The 19,534-nt window shown below is 43.0% G+C and overlaps 1 protein-coding gene across 2 annotated transcripts in view; it reads right to left on the bottom strand.

The window, feature by feature from the left end:
* The window catches only part of ITGA3 (integrin subunit alpha 3), a 119,056-nt gene extending 101,062 nt beyond the window's left edge, over positions 1 to 17,994 (bottom strand). Inside the window, exon 1 of one of the 2 annotated variants that reach the window (XM_073683237.1) lies at positions 17,270 to 17,994. In XM_073683237.1, the coding sequence (XP_073539338.1) occupies positions 17,270 to 17,439 (170 nt within the window). In that variant the 5' untranslated portion in view covers positions 17,440 to 17,994. The remainder of the gene's footprint in view (positions 1 to 17,269) is intronic. The other variant, XM_073683238.1, reaches the window with a different exon arrangement.
* Between the last annotated feature and the right edge of the window lie 1,540 nt (positions 17,995 to 19,534).

The raw sequence follows: 19,534 nt of genomic DNA, 5'->3' as shown, positions 1-19,534 counted from the left end.
AGAAGTTCTGGGAGGATATCTACTGGAATACAGAAATAGACAGACATTACATAACCGGTCACATGGCTGAACACAAAACTTGTGCTTCACACTGGAAAAAGACAAAGCCATTGGCTCATTTGAAACTGGGTGTTATGTCAGTTGGTCAATTGGAATTTGACAACATGCCACTGGGTCAACACAAAGAGGCTGTACATGATACTACAGAGTCCACAATTAACTACAAAGATGCTTCTAATGTTTGAGGCCTGCAAATCTTTAGATGAACCATTACAAATGGAAAACACAATACACGTGCCATCTGGATGAAGTCGTCCATTTATTATAGTCTCAAACTCTAACTTGGGTCTTAGGTATACATAATTAAGATCCATTCACAATGAATGTGCAATGTAGAGGAAGTGACATCACTTGCGGGGCTGCGCTGGTCTCTGTACACCAGCTATTCTTACAACACGCACTGACAGTGCGCTCTGCTGCAGGGTCGTTACTTCTGATTAGAGCAATTGAGAGAGCGCACTGTCATTATGTCCATCGCACAGTGACAAGAATCTACTGAGCATCCGTCGGAATTGACGGCCGACGCATGCTCAGTAGAGCGGGGGCAAGCTCAGCCCCTGAAACAAAGGTGGGGGGGGGACACAGAGACTGAGACAGTGACACTGCCCCTGATGACGCTTTGTTTGAGTATCCCAGCATGCACTGGGATACTCAAACGAAGAATCATGAAAAAGGAAGTAGTAAAAAAATAAAATAAAGTAGTTAGTGTGGATAGGTAAGGAAAGTGAATTTTTAAATAAAATATGTTACAAAAAAATAGATTAGATTATGGGATTAAATAGATAGGCATTTAGAATGAAATGTAACTTCTGTTTGTCACCACCCCCTTTAAGCTTCAAAGCATTGATTGAAGAGAATCAGTGGTGTTACCACCTATGTATTGTATATTACATCTCTGTTACAATCCTAATTAACGCTCCTACTTTCTAAAAGGTATTGGTGTATATTCTCTTTCACCTACTACGTTAAATGTGGAGGATAATATTTGCATGCCTGTAATTTAACACTTCGCCCTTACGGAGATTGCGGGTTGTCTACAAACAGTCCTTGCACTAGGTGAATGAGGATCACAAGTTGGAATTCCAGTTTACATACTCATTTTCACGCAGGTTTTTACTCGTCTACTGGAATTCTTGAGTCAACTAAAACAATCGAACTAAGACTCATTGCAAGAGTTAAATATGGTTCCTCCCAGAGCAAAGCTGATGGTGAAATCCTCCGCCAATCTTAGAACTCAAGGAAATTTTCTGTAGCTTTCAATTAAAACTGATGGTTCTCCATCGATATTCACATCTAAAGAGGCTCTTGGCTTTTACATATAAAGGTGGTCCAGACTAAGACACCCAACTCTATGGCTTCTTGGTGGTGTCCTCAATTAATGGTCTTCTTTCAAGTTATACCTATTTTCCAAAAAATTGAGTATCAAATAAGGCCTGTGATTGTCATTGGGTGGCAACTAGCAACCCATACTTGTTCTAGCCCTACATTCAATGGACATTGATGTTTCTTCAAAGTCAGGAGCGTTGTATGAATAGACTAATAGAAGGGTTCCACAGAGGTGTACCTCACTGGATAAGGGTAACATGATAGGGGTTATCTAATGTAGTACTTTGTGAAATACCTGATTTATATATTTACCTAATATGTCTTAATTCGTGGGAAGGGGCCATACATTCATCTACAGATGCCATCATGAGCTCCATAAAATAATTTGAAATTTTCCCTTATTTTAGCAAAATTTATTAAAGGGTTCTTTTCATCTTCATAGATGGATATTGTTGGAAAGTGGATGTAAATAAGCAATTTTGCATAAAGTTCTTATTAAAAATTTCAGCCATTTTTGAGATATTAACACTTTTGTTTACAATTCTTTGTCTTGGAGACCGACCACTGCTGCTAGATGGCTGAACATGCGCAGGGGCCCAATGATTCTTTTCTACCGACCTTGTAAACGCTGTGTTGAAGCTAGTCATATTGCTGGAGTACGCTGTTTCCTGCTAATCCTAGCCACCTTTAGCATAGTGCTCACAAGCTAGACAGTAGAAGTGGTCGGTCTCTTAGGCAACGAGATGTAAACAAAAGTGTTACTATCTCGGGAAAGGCTGCAAATTTTCATAAGCAGTAACTTGCAAAAGTGCTTGTTTTTCCAAGCCCTATCTGACAATATCCATCTATGAAGATGGGAATAACTCTTTAAAAAAGGAGCCCTTTAAGCAGATGCATTCCTGTGGACTTAGGAAACAATTTTCAGCCACGTAGTTATTGTATTTTTTTCTAAAGGATTATGGGATTTCAGCCCTATTGTTCCCAAGTACAGTAGACATTGCCAGGAGTGTGATCCGCGCCCTGGTATAGCCTCAGCAGCATTACTTTCTTTTGCTAAAAGGGTGAATGAATGAATGAATTCTGCCCCCACAGGGCACAGATTTTCTAAGAGATGAGGCATGTACAGAAGGGAGGTGATGAGAGAACACACCAAGAATCTACGGAATGCGTGGCAGGAAATGGGGACTAAACACACACACCTATATACTCATTCCTGCAATACACGGCACACTCCTACTAACACAGGTAAAGTGCAGATTATTGCACCACAGCTATAAAGCTACCTGAGTGATCTTCATCTAAAATGTTAGATTTTTAACCAAACACATACTAAAAAATAATAATGAAAAAATATACTTTGCATGAAAGTGGGATATGACATGTATTCATATATATGCAGTACAGACCAAAAGTTTGGACACACCTTCTCATTTAAAGATTTTTCTGTATTTTCATGACTATGAAAATTGTACATTCACACTGAAGGCCTCAAAACTATGAATTAACACATGTGGAATTATATACTTAACAAAAAAGTGTGAAACAACTGAAAATATGTCTTATATTCTAGGTTCTTCAAAGTAGCCACCTTTTGCTTTGATGACTGCTTTGCACACTCTTGGCATTCTCTTGATGAGCTTCAAGAGGTAGTTACCGGAAATGGTCTTCCAACAATCTTGAAGGAGTTCCCAGAGATGCTTAGCACTTGTTGGCCCTTTTGCCTTCACTCTGCGGTCCAGCTCGCCCTAAACCATCTCGATTGGGTTCAGATTTGGTGACTGTGGGGCCAGGTCACCTGGCGTAGCACCCCATCACTCTCCTTCTTGGTCAAATAGCCCTTACACAGCCTGGAGGTGTGTTTGGGGTCATTGTCCTGTTGAAAAATAAATGATGGTCCAACTAAACGCAAACCGGATGGAATAGCATGCCGCTGCAAGATGCTGTGGTAGCCATGCTGGTTCAGTATGCCTTCAATTTTGAATAAATCCCCAACAGTGTCACCAGCAAGCGCCCCCATACCATCACACCTCCTCCATGCTTCACGGTGGGAACCAGGCATGTAGAGTCCATCCGTTCACCTTTTCTGCATCGCACAAAGACACGGTGGTTGGAACCAAAGATCTCAAATTTGGACTCATCAGACTAAAGCACAGTTTTCCACTGGTCTAATGTTCATTCCTTGTGTTCTTTAGCCCAAACAAGTCTCTTCTGCTTGTTGCCTGTCCTTAGCAGTGGTTTCCTAGCAGCTATTTTACCATGAAGGCCTGCTGCACAAAGTCTCCTCTTAACAGTTGTTGAAGAGATGTGTCTGCTGCTAGATCTCTGTGTGGCATTGACCTGGTCTCTAATCTGAGCTGCTGTTAACCTGTGATTTCTGAGGCTGGTGACTCGGATATACTTATCCTCAGAAGCAGAGGTGACTCTTGGTCTTCCTTTTCTGGGGCGGTCCTCATGTGAGCCAGTTTCTTTGTAGCACTTGATGGTTTTTGCAACTGCATTTGGGGACACTTTCAAGGTTTTCCCAATTTTTCGCACTGACTGACCTTCATTTCTTAAAGCAATGATGGCCACTCGTTTTTCTTTACTTAGCTGCTTTTTTGTTGCCATAATACAAATTCTAACAGTCTATTCAGTAGGACTATCAGCTGTGTATCCACCAGACTTCTGCACAACACAACTGATGGTCCCAACCCCATTTATAAGGCAAGAAATCCCACTTATTAAACCTGACAGGGCACACCTGTGAAGTGAAAACCATTTCCGGTGACTACCTCTGGAAGCTCATCAAGAGAATGCCAAGAGTGTGCAAAGCAGTCATCAAAGCAAAAGGTGGCTACTTTGAAGAACCTAGAATATAAGACATATTTTCAGTTATTTCACACTTTTTTGTTAAGTATATAATTCCACATGTGTTATTTCATAGTTTTGATGCCTTCAGTGTGAATGTACAATTTTCATAGTCATGAAAATACAGAAAAATCTTTAAATGAGGTGTGTCCAAACTTTTGGTCGGTACTGTATGTATATATATATATATATTTTTTTTTTTGTTAATACCTTACGTTGCTGTTTCTGTATGTGAGTGGCGCTATCCTTGGCTGCTCACAAGGCATCATGTGACCCCACGCTGACGTCACGACAAGTGAGGCTTGACTCAGCGCTGGGGTCCCCACGGTGGCTGCTGGGTTGTGGGCGTGGATACCCCCACCGCGTCACACCCAGCATTCACCGCACGCTTTCCCATTGAATGGGGAGAGACAGAGCGCACGGTGGATGCTGGGTGTGACGCGGATGAGTAACCCTGCCCACAGCCTGGCATCCACCATGGAACCAGTAAGACAGAGACCCCCGGCTGCTGCCAGCACTTGTCGTGATGTCAGCGGATGTCAGAGCCGGCTGCAGGCGGGGGTCACGTGATGCCTGTGAGCGGTCAGTGATAGCGCCACTCACAGGCAGTATCTGCAACATAAGGTAATTACAAAAATCCTTAGGTGCCCTGGGGGGATACATTGGAGGGGTAATATAAAGTACTAGACAACCCCTTTAAGTGATAAATTTACTGTAGCACAGATTCATCTCAGCTAAAAGTCTAGACCCTTAGATCTAAGGAATAGGACAGACATTTATAGGACATTTCATAACTTTCCCAAATTCTTATGAAAAAAATATTCCCCACAAACTGCATTGAACTACTGTATTCAATTTATTATATATTTTAGGATTTGGAGTTGGTCCATTTGATACCGACTCCCGACTCCACCAAAAAGGACACCGACTCAGACTCCACAGCCCTGGTATTATGGCTCCTTAATTCTCAGAGGGGTCTCCAAAAGTTTGACCTGCACAATCAACAGAAAGTAAAGGCACCCATACACATTAGGGTAAAGTCAGAGGAATCCATGGATTTCAACAGGATAGGCCAACCATCTGATATGTTTCGGAGCCAGCATCCCCTATCCTCCATCAATAGATTATGTGGGGAGATAAGACTTGGGTGGTATTAAATCCAAATGTCAAACCTCTTGCCCTCCAGGCAGATAAGCCACAGCAAGAGTTGTCTGGCAGAAGATTGCTCCTTGCCTATAGAAAACATATAAACTCTCGACAGTTATCTAAGGTGCGCGAGCATTAGAGATATGATACCACGTTCTGTGAAGAAGAGACCCTTTTAACTACATTCACACCTAAATTTTTAAACTTTCAGCAGAGCTAGCGTTTAAAGAGCAGCTGTCATTTTAAGTTTCATTTTAACTGTGGATTGAGAATTTTGAGTGTTCTGGTTTCAGTCACGGGGGCAGCGCCGTTGCGGGTTCAGTCAGCACTCTGAGTACAGAGAGTTTCGGCTGTAGCCACACCCCCCTGCCCTGACTGACAGCCGGCCCGAATGCTGAGATACTGTCAGTCAGTGCAGGGGGCACTGCTATAGCTGCTGTGCTCTATACACAGAGCGGCGACTGAACCCATGCCATCACCTCCTCCATGGCTGAAACTGGAATACTACTGGGAGGAATAAAGTTAATTTCCTTCAGGCAGTGGGGGTCTAATTGCAGGCGTCGGGCAGATTCAGAAAGCCATTAACCTGCAGATTAACCCCATATCTATAGGTTATTAGCGTTTTTTCACGTGACAGGTTCCCTTTAAGAAGGACAGGTTCTTAATTGTTAGACAGGGACAGCAGGAGGGAATTTATAATTTCCTTACAAATTTAAATATTTAAAAATTGCAAATTGCAAAAATGTCACATTTAAAAATTGCTAATTTGTCAAACTACAAATTGTTTAGGGCGGTCTAACTTCAGTAAAAGGAATTCTAATAATAGACAACCTGTGGCTGTCAGAGAATGCTAGGAGTTGTAGTTTGGAGAGCCAGAGGTTAAAGGTCATGATTACAGACTGTCGGTAGACTGTCAAATTTTGTATCCGATTAATGCAATTCCCTAAGGTTTGGCTTTAGGTCCATTCTTCCACAACGTGTCCTGCCCAGACCTACTATAAGTATTCAGCTTATCGACACTTCCGGTGGCATCCTGTCTGGAAGACAGACAAAACGTTTCTCAGGAAATGGGATAGCATCACCCATTATCATGTGTAAAACAGAGGGACCGTGGTCAGAGACTCGAAGTGTATTAATAAGCCACAGCAGTCAAAACAGCACGCAAAGAAAATCTAATAACGTAACACAATAATTACAAAATCCGTCCCGGTGAGGTCAAATATGACAAAACTCCGCATTCTCTGTAATGCAATCTGTCTGCTAAGTTACTTGTGCACAGTGGAGACATATTTAAAGCGACACTCCAGATAAAAGTTATTAAATCTAGTCTAAGAAATTAGAGATCAGCACGGCTCTCAGAACGGAGGATGACTACACTGATCAGCCCAGGAACATGGAGATACATAGTGGTCACCTGCTGATTCCAGCTACTGTTGCTAGGTAACAGTCCAAACTGATTTGGTTCCCACCTCACATTCTCAGCACCTATTATTTATTGGGAATTTCGTGAAGTTGTATCTGAATCTTTTTACATTTCCTTGAATTCCTTGTAAAAGTGGTCGATGGACTAAACACCATGAGTTCAGATTCTAAAATCACCCGAACAGCTCCATATTTCAGAGTAATGCATTACATGTATGCAGTGGGAAAAATAAGTATTTGATACACTACCGAATTTGCAAGTTTTCCCACCTACAAACAATGGAGAGGTCTGTAATTTTTATCGTAGGTGCACTTCGGCTGTGAGAGACAGAATCGAATGGGCTACAGGACAATAGGCAAGCAGCTTGGTGAGAAGGCAACAACTGTTGGCACAATTATTAGAACAAGGAAGAAGCACAAGATTATTGTCTTCTTCGGTCTGTGGCTCCATGCAAGATCTCGCCTCATGGGGTAAGGATGATTCTGAGAAAGGTCAGGAATCAGCCCAGAACTACACCGGAGGACCTGGTCAATGACCAGAAGAGAGCTGGGACCACAGTCTCAAACATTGCCGTTAGTATCACACTACGCCGTCTTGGATTAAAATCCTGCAGGGCACACAAGGTCCCCCTACTCACTCCAGGCTCATATGAAGTTTGCCAATGATCAGAGGAGGCATGGGAGAAGGTCATGTGGTCAGATGAGACCTAAATAGACCTTTTAGGTATCAACTCCACTCGCCATATTTGGAGGAAGAAGAAGGATGAGTAAAACCCCAAGAACACCGTCCCAACCGTGAAGCATGGTGGGGGAAACATCATACTTTAGGGGTGCTTTTCTGCAAAGGGGACAGGGGACTGCACCATACTGAAGGGAGAATGGATGAGGTCATGTATCGCAAGATTTTGGCCAACGACCTCCTTCCCTCAGTAAGGCTATGTGTCCACGATGCAGAAATGAAGCAGAAAATTTCTGCAGCATTTCCGCATCTCCCTGGCAGAAAAAACGCATGCAGATTGTGCATGCGTTTTTCCTGCAGAATACATGCGGATTCACATGCGTTAACGCATGTGTTTCCGCATGCGGACTGACAAGCACTTTCCAGGCGATAGCATCACTTGGAAAGTGCTTGACAACTAGGTCACACTGTATAAATCCATGCAAACGGCATAGATTTATACAGTGTGACCGTAAAAATAAAAAAAATAAAGCTATGCTCACCCCCGATGCCCCGGCGTGTGCTGCAGCGCTCGTCCTGGCTTCTTCCGGGTTGCCGGGCTATCGTGAGACAGCCTGCGGTCACATGACCGCGACGTCATCTCAGGTCCTGGAAGGAGAAGCACTGCCGGCATGCAGAGAGAAGCCGCCGGACAGGTGAATATAAACTTTATTTTTTATTTTATTCTTTTTTTTACAGTTACAATGGTACCCAGGTCCGGATGAGAGTCTCTTCTCCTCCAGAACTGGGTACCATCCGCACATAGAGACGCATGATATCCGCTTGTACAAATGTACAGACGCGGATATTATGCGTCTCAATGCAAGTCAATGGCGGCGCTTCCGCTGCGCTTCCGCAAAATTAATGAACATGCTGCGGATTTATGAGCGCTGCAGAAACGCTGCCGAAAAATCCGCAGCATGTGCATTGACATTGCGGAATGCCATTGGGGACCATGGGGTGCGGATTACCACGCGTTTTTGATGCGGAAACATGAAAAACACATCGTGTGCACGCAGCCTAAGAGCATTGAAGATGGGTCATGGCTGGGTCTTCCAGCATGACAATGACCCGAAACAGACAGCCAAGGTAACTAAGGAATGGCTCCGTAAGAAGCATTTCAAGGTCCTGGAGTGTCCTGAACCCAATAGGAAATCTTTGGAGGGAGATGAAACTCAATGTTGCCCAGTGATAGCCCTGAAACCTGAAAGATCTGGAGAAGATCTGTCTGGAGGAGTGGAAGAAAGTCCCTGCTGCAGTGTGTGCAAACTTGGTCAAGAACTACAGGAAACGTCTGACCTCTGTAACTGCAAACAAAGGTTTCTGTGCCAAATATTAAGTTCTGTTTTTCTATTGTATCAAATACTTATTTCATGTAATAAAATGTAAATTAATTATGTAAAAATCATAAAATGCGATTTTATGGGTTTTATTTTTAGATTCTGTCTCTCACAGGTGAAGTGTACCTACGATAAAAATTACAGACCTCTCCATTCTTTGTAGGTGGGAAAACTTGCAAAATCAGCAGCGTATCAAATACTTATTTTCCCCACTGTAGCTAACCATGTAATATGCAGATGGGACAAGCAATAGCCCCTTATTGTCAGCTGTAGAATGGAGCTGATAGACAGAGTCAATAAGGAGACCCCATAATAACGTCTACATGTCCTAATATGACATATGTGTCCTAATATGACATATGGAAAGGGATTTTCTTAGTGACCCTTCAAAGCTAAGTTTTATATATATAACTTTTTTTCAAACTTTTAAAGGTGTTGTCTTCATTATACGTGAAGGTAATAGATGGGTGTAGGGGGGAACCTTAATCAGAACCGCCTTCATTAGGTTAGTTTTCACATAGCTGTTATACAGATGCATTTTAGCATTCGAAACACTGCTGTAATGGTGAAAGTAGATCAGCTAGTCCAGGGGTGCACAACCTTTCTTTGGTCCAAGGACCACATTATGAAAATGAACCAAGAAAATATCATAAACCTCACTAGATAAATATCTAATAGATGCTGATTCTATTTCCAGGACTCCCACCTATCAGGAGAATAGTGGTCCACTACTCTTCCGTTCACAATCCAAAGGAAAAGAGACAATGGATTCAGTTTTCTCCATTATAGTTTATGTGAGACCCTGACACGACTAGTCAGTGCTTCCCTACAATGATTATGGCAGCACTCATGCATGGCCACTTCTTTGCTTCATCTACGCCTTGTTAGATGATGACATGGTCACAGACTTGGTCACACTGTGCACCATTAATAGTTACCCATCCGTACGTTGCTACCAGACACTCCTCCAGTCCCTTAAACATACACAGCACAGTGTGATTACTTAATACAGGCAGTCCCCGGGTTAGGGACTAGATAGGATCCGTCGGTCTGTTCGTAACTCGAATTTGTATGTAAGCTGGTACAGGTACAAGGTTGGTAAAAAAAAAACTAAAAACGAATGTCTCATTGCTCACCTCTCTAGCCGCCCCACTGCTCGCTGCCCGCAATCTGATCCACTTCTTTCTGCAATCACGAGCCATATCTTCAGCCTCTTCACTATAGTCCATAACTTCCAACCACTTCCATGCTTCAGAGGTCACTGTGTGTTATAAGGTTCCGACGTCATGACATTAACACGTGCGTTGAAACCCTATGATGTGTAGTGACGACGCCTGAGATAAGGGGCGTGACGGCGGAAAGAAGAGGGTCAAACAGCGAGCAGTGGAGCGGCCGGAGAGGTGAGTGATTAGGCATTATATTATTTTTTTACATCTTATATTCGGAACTATGAATCATGTGTAAGTTGGGTATTCATAAGTCGGGACTGCCAGTACATGAATTCCATTTATGCGATACACATATAAAATGTAACGTACTGATCAAAAAGCGTAAGTCATCCCAGAGCGCCAAGGTGCACCTCAATATGGAAGGTCCCTAACTCTAATGACTCCCTTCTCCATGTGCCCAGACAGGCTTAATATGAAATGGGGAAGAGAAAGGAACCAGGGCTGTGGAGTCGGTAAGCCAAACCTCTGATCTACAATTTCCCTGACTCCGACTCCACGACTCGACTCCACAGCACTGCCTCACTACTGAGCATGTTCATAAAGTGCAGCACAGATTCATCTCAACTAAAAGCGGAGATCCTTAGATCAGGAACAGAATGGACATTTATATAACTTTCCCAAATTCTTATGAAAAATATTCAGCACATCTTGCATTGTACTACTGTACCCAATTTATTATATATTTTAGGAGTCGGTCCATTTTCTACCGACTCTGACTCCACGGCTCCAACTCCACAGTACTGATAGGAATCAGGCTTATACTCCTTAACATGGAAAATACATATGTGCAGCCACCAGACATTGTCAGGCATGTTTCTGACCACATAGGTGAGGGTCATAGGTTGTGCAGCCCTGACTTAGAGCCATAGTCTTGTGTTGTGGCTGTAAAAGGTCCCATCCAACATACACACAAACATAAACAGTAATATTTCTTCCATTTTATTAAAATTTTCTAATATACAGTACAGACCAAAAGTTTGGACACACCTTCTCATTTAAAGATTTTTCCGTAATTTCATGACTATGAAAATTGTACATTCACACTGAAGGCATCAAAACTATGAATTAACACATGTGGAGTTATATACTTAACAAAAAAGTGTGAAACAACTGAAAATATGTCTTATATTCTAGGTTCTTCAAAGTAGCCACCTTTTGCTTCGATGACTGCTTTGCACACTCTTGGCATTCTCTTGATGAGCTTCAAGTGGTAGTCACCGGAAATGGTTTTCACTTCACAGGTGAGCCCTGTCAGGTTTAATAAGTGGGATTTCTTGCCTTATAAATGGGGTTGGGACCATCAGTTGTGTTGTGCAGAAGTTTGGTGGATACACAGCTGATAGTCCTACTGAATAGACTGTTAGAATTTGTATTATGGCAAGAAAAAAAGCAGCTAAGTAAAGAAAAACGAGTGGCCATCATTACTTTAAGAAATGAAGGTCAGTCAGTGCGAAAAATTGGGCAAACTTTGAAAGTGTCCCCAAGTGCAGTTGCAAAAACCATCAAGCACTACAAAGAAACTGGCTCACATGAGGACCAACCCAGGAAAGGAAGACCAAGAGTCACCTCTGCTTCTGAGGATAAGTTTATCCGAGTCACCAGCCTCAGAAATCGCAGGTTAACAGCAGCTCAGATTAGAGACCAGGTCAATGCCACACAGAGTTCTAGCAGCAGACACATCTCTTCAACAACTGTTAAGAGGAGACTTTGTGCAGCAGGCCTTCATGGTAAAATAGCTGCTAAGAAACCACTGCTAAGGACAGGCAACAAGCAGAAGAGACTTGCTTGGGCTAAAGAACACAAGGAATGGACATTAGACCAGTGGAAATCTGTGCTTTGGTCTGATGAGTCCAAATTTGAGATCTTTGGTTCCAACCACCGTGTCTTTGTGAGACGCAGAAAAGGTGAATGGATGGACTCTACATACCTGCTTCTCACCGTGAAGCATGGAGGAGGAGGTGTGATGGTGTGGGGGTGCTTTGCTGGTGACACTGTTGGGGATTTATTCAAAATTGAAGGCATACTGAACCAGCATGGCTATCACAGCATCTTGCAGCGGCATGCTATTCCATCCGGTTTGCGTTTAGTTGGACCATCATTTATTTTTCAACAGGACAATGACGCCAAACACACCTCCAGGCTGTGTAAGGGCTATTTGACCAAGAAGGAGAGTGATGGGGTGCTACGCCAGATGACCTGGCCTCCACAGTCACCAGACCTGAACCCAATCGAGATGGTTTGGGGTGAGCTGGACAGCAGAGTGAAGGCAAAAGGGCCAACAAGTGCTAAGCATCTCTGGGAACTCCTTCAAGATTGTTGGAAGACCATTTCCGGTGACTACCTCTTGAAGCTCATCAAGAGAATGCCAAGAGTGTGCAAAGCAGTCATCAAAGCAAAAAGTGGCTACTTTCAAGAACCTAGAATATAAGACATATTTTCAGTTGTTTCACACTTTTTTTTGTTAACTATATAATTCCACATGTGTTAATTCATAGTTTTGATGCCTTCAGTACAATTTATACAATTTTCATAGTCATGAAAATACAGAAAAATCTTTAAATGAGGTGTGTCCAAACTTTTGATCTGTACTGTATATTGTATACATTGTGTCTTGTATCATAGGATGGCACTGGTCTACAGGCCCCACTTACACATTAGCTAAAGGTCAGACAAGCCCGCCAAAATCTGCAAGACCAGCCAACCATCGGAAGGGGGCATGTCAACTCTTCCCAAATAGAAAATGTCAGGGAAGAGAAGAATCGAGCAGTTGTAATTGAAATTTTTCATTTTAGCTTATTGAAAACTCTTGGCCAAGTGTTCATATATAGGTGCTGTCAGTCACATGAGAGTGCCGCCGACAGTTCATCTCCATTTCTGAAAGAATGGCTCTTTCTAAAGAGCTCACCTAATTTGAGAGTGGTAATGTCATGTGGTAACAAGTCAGATCATGGCATTCCTTCCCTCAAATATTCCATGATCAACTGTGAGTAGTTTTATTGAAAAGTGGAAGTGTTTAGGAACCAGAGCATCTCAGCCATGAAGTGAAAACCAAGTAAACTTCAAGAGCAGTTGCATGCCAGCCTTACATCACCAAGCACAATACCACATGTTGTATGAAGTGGTGTAAAGCAGCCATCAATGGACTCTGGAGCAATGGAAAAATGTTCAGTTGAGTCATAAATCACACGTCTCTATCTGGCGTCTGGTGGACAAGTCTTGGTTTGGAGAATGTTACCTGCCTGACTGCATTGTGCCAGCTGTAAGGTTTGGTGGAGGAGGGATAATACTATGGGGCTGTTTTTCAGGGGACAGTATACACCTCTTTATTCCAGTGAAGGGAAGCCCTAATGCTTCAGCATATCAACACATTATGGACAATTGTAGCCTCCAACATTGTGGAAACAGTTTTGGGAAGGCCATTTTTTGTTCTCCATGACTGTACCCAGTGCACAAATTAAGGCCCATAAAGGAGTCGTTGGGTGACTTTGGTGTGGAAGAAGATGACTGGCCGCACTGAGTCCAAACCTCAACCCCATCCAACACTTTTGGGTGAACCAGAACTGAGAATGTGAGCCCAGACCTCTCGCTTTAGATCAGTGTCTCACAAATGTTCTTATGGATGAATAGGCAAAAATTCCCATAGACACACTTCAAAATCTTGTAGAAATCCTTCCCAAAACACTAAAAGATATTATATCTGCAAAGCGTGGACAGACTCCTTATTAATATCTATGGTTGTATATTGGGGTGTAAAGCTCCTGTAGGTGTAATGTGGAGGTGTCACAATACTTTTGTTCATATAATGTATTAGGGGTAGTATTTCATGCCAACCATTTAAATGGCTAGATGACGATGTAATACATAGGTGTGGCAGGTCCTCCAGAGCAATAGCCACTCTTTATAATCTCTATACTCTAACTCATAGATGAAGTCTGTAGTGAGGAGACCCCCATATTAATGTCTATATGTCCTGTTCGGACAGATGGAAAGGAGTCGTCTTACCCTTTCGAGCCTTTAAAGCTAAGTTTTCTAATGTTTTCTTTTAAAGTTTTAAAAGGAGTTGTCCTCATTTTACTTGAAGGTAACAAAAGGGGGGAGGGAGTACCTTCATCAGGACTCTCTTTATTGGGTTAGTGTCAGATAGCTGTAATACAGCTGCATTTCAGTGTCTGTATCACTGCTCCTCGAAGGCAAACTGAGGTCACCTAGACCTCTAGTCTTGTATGATGGCGGTCTGACAATAGGGTAAAGAGTCTCATACACATTAGATAACTGAGGTCACCTAGACCCCTAGTCTTGTATGATGGCGGTCGGACAATAGGGTAAAGAGTCGCATACACACTAGATAACTGAGGTCACCTAGACCCCTAGTTTTGTATGATGGCGGTCTGAAAATAGGGTAAAGAGTCTCATACACACTAGATGAAGGTCAGTCAAAGCCGCTGAAATCGACAGGACCAGCCCATCAACTTATATGTATAGAGGCCCTCCTCAACAGAAGATGTCGGGAGTAAAAAATGATCAGGTAGTTGAAACTGAAAAGCCCAATTTTTTATTGTTTTCTGGGAAGATAAGCAGCGCCTGAAGGGTTTAGCCGCGACTTTCTCCCCTCAGCCCATTGAAAACAGTCAGTCAAATATTCATATATATGAGGAAGTAGGGAAAGATAGCTTTCAGTCAAACCAGCGTACCGCAAACAAATATGTCACATGTATCTTTAGCCTGAGGAGACCGCTGGTAGCACTGGGATTGTCACCCTAATGGCCCATGTGTGAATAAAGCCTTGGGGCTCATACACATGGGACATATTCATACCTCTGGTATACACAATGACATCCATAGGGGAGGAATATATTGCTTCATGGAGGCGCCCTATAGCGGTATATGGACCTGTGTTGACGCTATGTGCCACCTTTCAGGATCCATACACGCCGCAGATCCCTACACGGTGCGGATTTAGGTCACATAGTTACATTGGGTTCCATAGTGATATAGGGTCATTTTGGGGCCTGTGTATACTATATATTGCTTTGCACTAGCGTTGCCGCCACGTCGTCCCCCAGGATGTGACTTGTGCACTGCAGTGTCAGTGTGTACCATTGGTCTGTACATAGCTATTTGCACACCCCGCCCTGCAGGCACTATAAACCCTTATCTGCAGGTGAGATGAACAAAGGAGCAAGAAAGTAAAGTCTTTCAGTTACATGTTCAACAGAACATTGCTCCTCCAGCTCCTCCCATACGCATTAACCCCTCCGTGCCCATCGGCTGTACACTGCACGTTAACCCCTTTCCCGCTAGTTTCCCATACCTCCAGAATATTAGATGCCTACTCTTAACTCTTGCATAGCCGCCTCCTGAGGAGTAAGAATGCAGAATGTTAATCCATGGGGCTGCCAAAAGTGATAAATTCTTGCTGGGTTAACCCTTTCTCCTCCTCCACATGCAATTCTTAGAAGAATCCTTTAGAATAGGAAAAGTACGCAAGTTCTCAACAAAGACCAGCATGGCCTCCAAGTTTACAATGGCTTACAACTTTATTGGTATTTACATCATGGATCTCCTCTAGTCTAATAGTCTATGTGATTCCAGTGTTCCCCAACCTGTAACTCTCCAGATGTTCCAAAACCACAACTCCTAGGGGGCTGTCTGGGTATGATTGGAGTTGTGGTTTGGCAACATCTGGAGAACCATAGGCTGAGAATCCCATCCACAGAAGATACTGTCCACTCCATATGTGCTCATCACATTATACCAGACACCATATATCCTGCTGTACAAGGCACGTGAGATCTGCAGCCGCCATACACTGCCAGGGCTCGTGCTACATGCACATAATCTATAGTAATGGATGTTTCTGCTCTCATCCATCACTTGGGATAATAAAACATCCATACTGGAGCGGCCAAGCCCAGCATCCCATAACTGATCAATCACATAAATCAGATCCATGATCGGGTGCTGGGAGGAACATCACACAAATGATCAGATTGCTACACGGCTGATACATTGAGAGATTCACTTGCTCATATCCAATCAGGCTGGTCCCATAAATGGTTAAAACTATCATTAAAAGACCCCAATATTAGTTGTTTTATATATGGCTAGTTTTCTGCACAAATTTCTGGAGATGGATAAACAGAAGAATTAAAAAGTAGGTGATATATAAACTGCATACATAATAATTTTATACATGAATTTATGGACCCATTGCTTATTTATCCACCATTAACTGTTAATTGTAGAAATCATGTGATACGGTATCTCACCCTACTGTGCAAATTATCATTTCTTGAAAAAAGGCTCATGTGCTCACCGCCGAAACATTACTCAGATATGGCTAAATAAAACCCTCACTTTTTCCCCTATACCGGATGGAATACTGCCTACTTTATCTATATATTGTTGTAGGGCACAGATTTGGGCCCAGGGGCCTGCAACTACTTTTCCTATGATGCTGCTATCTTTTTTGCATTTTTTTAGATAGATAGAGAGATAGATACATTAGATAATAGATAGATAGATAGACAGATATATAGATAGATACTGTAGATAGATAGATGATAGATAGATAGACAGATATATAGATAGATACTGTAGATAGATAGATAGATAGATAGATAGATAGATACATAGATAGATAGATAGATGATAGATAGATAGATAGATGATAGATAGATAGATAGAGAGATAGATAGATACTGTAGATAGATACATTAGATAATAGACAGATACAATAGATAGATGCCGTAACAAATCTAAAGCTATAACTATAAGACCTCAATATCATTTGTATTAAGCCTATGGCTATCTATCATTTATTATTTACCTATTCATCTGTTATTCTGTTATATTTATCTGATATTGAGGTCTTATAGAGATAGCTTTACATGTCATGTTGTATATAGATAGATAATAGATAGATAGAAGAAATGAGAGTATGAGAGGGGGGAGCTTTTCCTGCAGTAGGAATATAGCAAGGTCATTGTCTCCAAGTAATAATATACATAATATCAGATCAAATATGTATCACTGTGTATTTACTTATAGTTGTATATTCTCTATATAGATATGTACTTAGACAGATAGCATTCCCCTCCCCCCACCTGTTGTACAGACACTGGTAGCCCCACTGCTGCAGAGCTGCCCTCATGTACCCCCTCTGCCGATCTTATACTCACAGGTAGCGCTGCTGCCCCTCACTCTGCTTGTGGAGCAGCACGGAGAAGCCGAACATTCCTCCGGGGACCCCCGCCTGCTTGATCACCGGGAACTGGGTGTCCACATTGAAGCCGGCGCACGCCAGGCACAGTCCCAGCAGCAGGCAGACCGGAGCCGGCCCCGCGCTCATCCCTGCAGTTCCTGCAGTCCTCGGTGCCTCGGACCCAGGTGTTGTGCTGGTTCTGTCCCTGGTGCTGATCAGAGGTGCAGGATCTGTGATCAGTGACCTCTATGAGGGTCCCGTGCCCCCTGCTGCAGCGTAGACCCCAGTGCTGGCTGCAGTTAGATCCTCAGCAGATTAAAGTTGATTTCTAAAGACTCTTGGAGATCCCATGAGTGCAGATCGCTTCCTAGTGCAGATCCAGTGTCACCTCCTGCAGAGTGAGACCTGAGTGCTGGCCCACAGCCTCCCTCCCTCTGTCAGACCCTCCTCCAGCCCTTGCACCCTGTGCCAGGCCCTCCCATTGCACTGGCTGCTGCTGCTGTCCCTTTCCCTCTCTCTTTCATTTCCACCTTCCCAGTCTCTTTGGCTTTTCGTTCTTCCCTCTACTCCCTCTTTTCTTCCGGTGAACTTCTGCCTTACACCCGGCACAGATCCCAGGCAGGTCGTCTTAAAGGGGCCGCCTCCCCTGCACCTGCCTGTGCTGGGAATGAGTTGGGAGGAGGGGGTGCTGGGAGGGGAGAGCAAGGTTACAACTTCCCACCCTGGTCACAGACTTCACACCACTCTATCACTGCACTCACAATCTGTGCACACAGCCATCCACACTGTGTATACAGGCGGTAATGATTACTACTCACAGGGACACTTCACTTATTCTCATCACATGTCAGACATGTAAGGGACAGGAGATTTAAGGGGGAGGGGGAATCTGTCAGTAGGATCAACCTTCCTACCCATTTATATGGGCATGTAGGTCATAGGAAGCTGAATAACATGAATCATTCATATCTGCGATCCGATGTTTTATTCCAGAGAAATGCACGTTTTTCTTATATGTAAATGAGCTGTTAAGATCTATGGGCCGGACACTGATCTGCGTGAGAATCTGCATCCAGAGATTATTGTAAATGAAAGTTACTAGAGTGATGTATAATGACCGCTCTCTGCTCTCCTACATGTCTCACACTGGTAACATCTCCTTTCATTTACAATAATCTCTGTAGGCCGATTATCAGGGGGATCTATGTTCAGCCTATAGATCTTAAGAGCTCATTTACATATTAAGAAAAATGTGGATTTCTCTAGAATACGTTATCAGATTGCAGATACCAAGGCATCATTTTATTCAGGTTCCTATGGCCTACATGCCTATATAGACAACTTGGGAGGGTTGATCCGACTGACAGATTCTCTTTAAATCACACCTCTACATTGCAAGCATATGAGCAATTAAAGTAATTGGCACCTAATGAGTTAAATCTTTGTTAAGTCCAAGTGGGTGTTATCAGACAGTTTTCCTATTGTGTACTTCTCCCTGCATGATGTTGACTAATCATAAGCAGGTAGCAACACTCAAAGGAAAGAAGATCACACCATAGCTTAGAGCAGGTTTCACAGTGTATGAGATGTAGTCACACTCATGTCTGCTGTGCTCAAGCAACTTGTACTCATTATACAATGAGAGTAGGGTGTCTTTCATCTCCTACAGGAGCAGTCTGTTCTGGGCTATTCCTGTGTGAGGTGTAATGACACCCTGCACTGATTTCACCACAGAGTCATTACAAGCTGCCCTGAGCACAATAGACATAAGTATGAATACTGATATATTCTGGACAGGCAGTGTGGTGGAAGGAGAGGGCAGTACAGCAGAGGTGACAGTGCTGTGAGAGGAGGAGAGCTGTTAGAAGGGTTTGTAATGTGAAACAGCTAAACTCCGCTGCACTGCCCCTCCCCAAAAGGGACCTTATCTGTGAGGTGTAGGTCATCTGTACTATCTAATCATGCAGGTTAGACCAGGAGATAAGAATCTGTCATATATCATGTGCTGAGAACCTGCTCTAAGCTATGGAGGGGACATGTTATTCTCTGCTGTGCTGCTGCCTGCTTATGATTGGTCAGCATCACACAGTGAGAAGAAGTACATAGCACCAGTGAAAACTATCTGATAAGACCCACTTGGACTTTATTCATCAAGTGCCAACTACTTTGATTGCTAATATCTTCACAACAGAGAAATTACATTTTTAAAAAAAGTTTTATTCCACCCTGCAGCCACTATTTA

Source organism: Phyllobates terribilis, unplaced genomic scaffold (assembly GCF_046119375.1).
Source record: "Phyllobates terribilis strain yellow unplaced genomic scaffold, ASM4611937v1 Scaffold_5__5_contigs__length_657084704, whole genome shotgun sequence".
In the NCBI taxonomy this organism is placed as follows: Eukaryota; Metazoa; Chordata; class Amphibia; order Anura; family Dendrobatidae; genus Phyllobates; species Phyllobates terribilis.
This window is presented reverse-complemented; position numbering and strand designations above follow the sequence as displayed.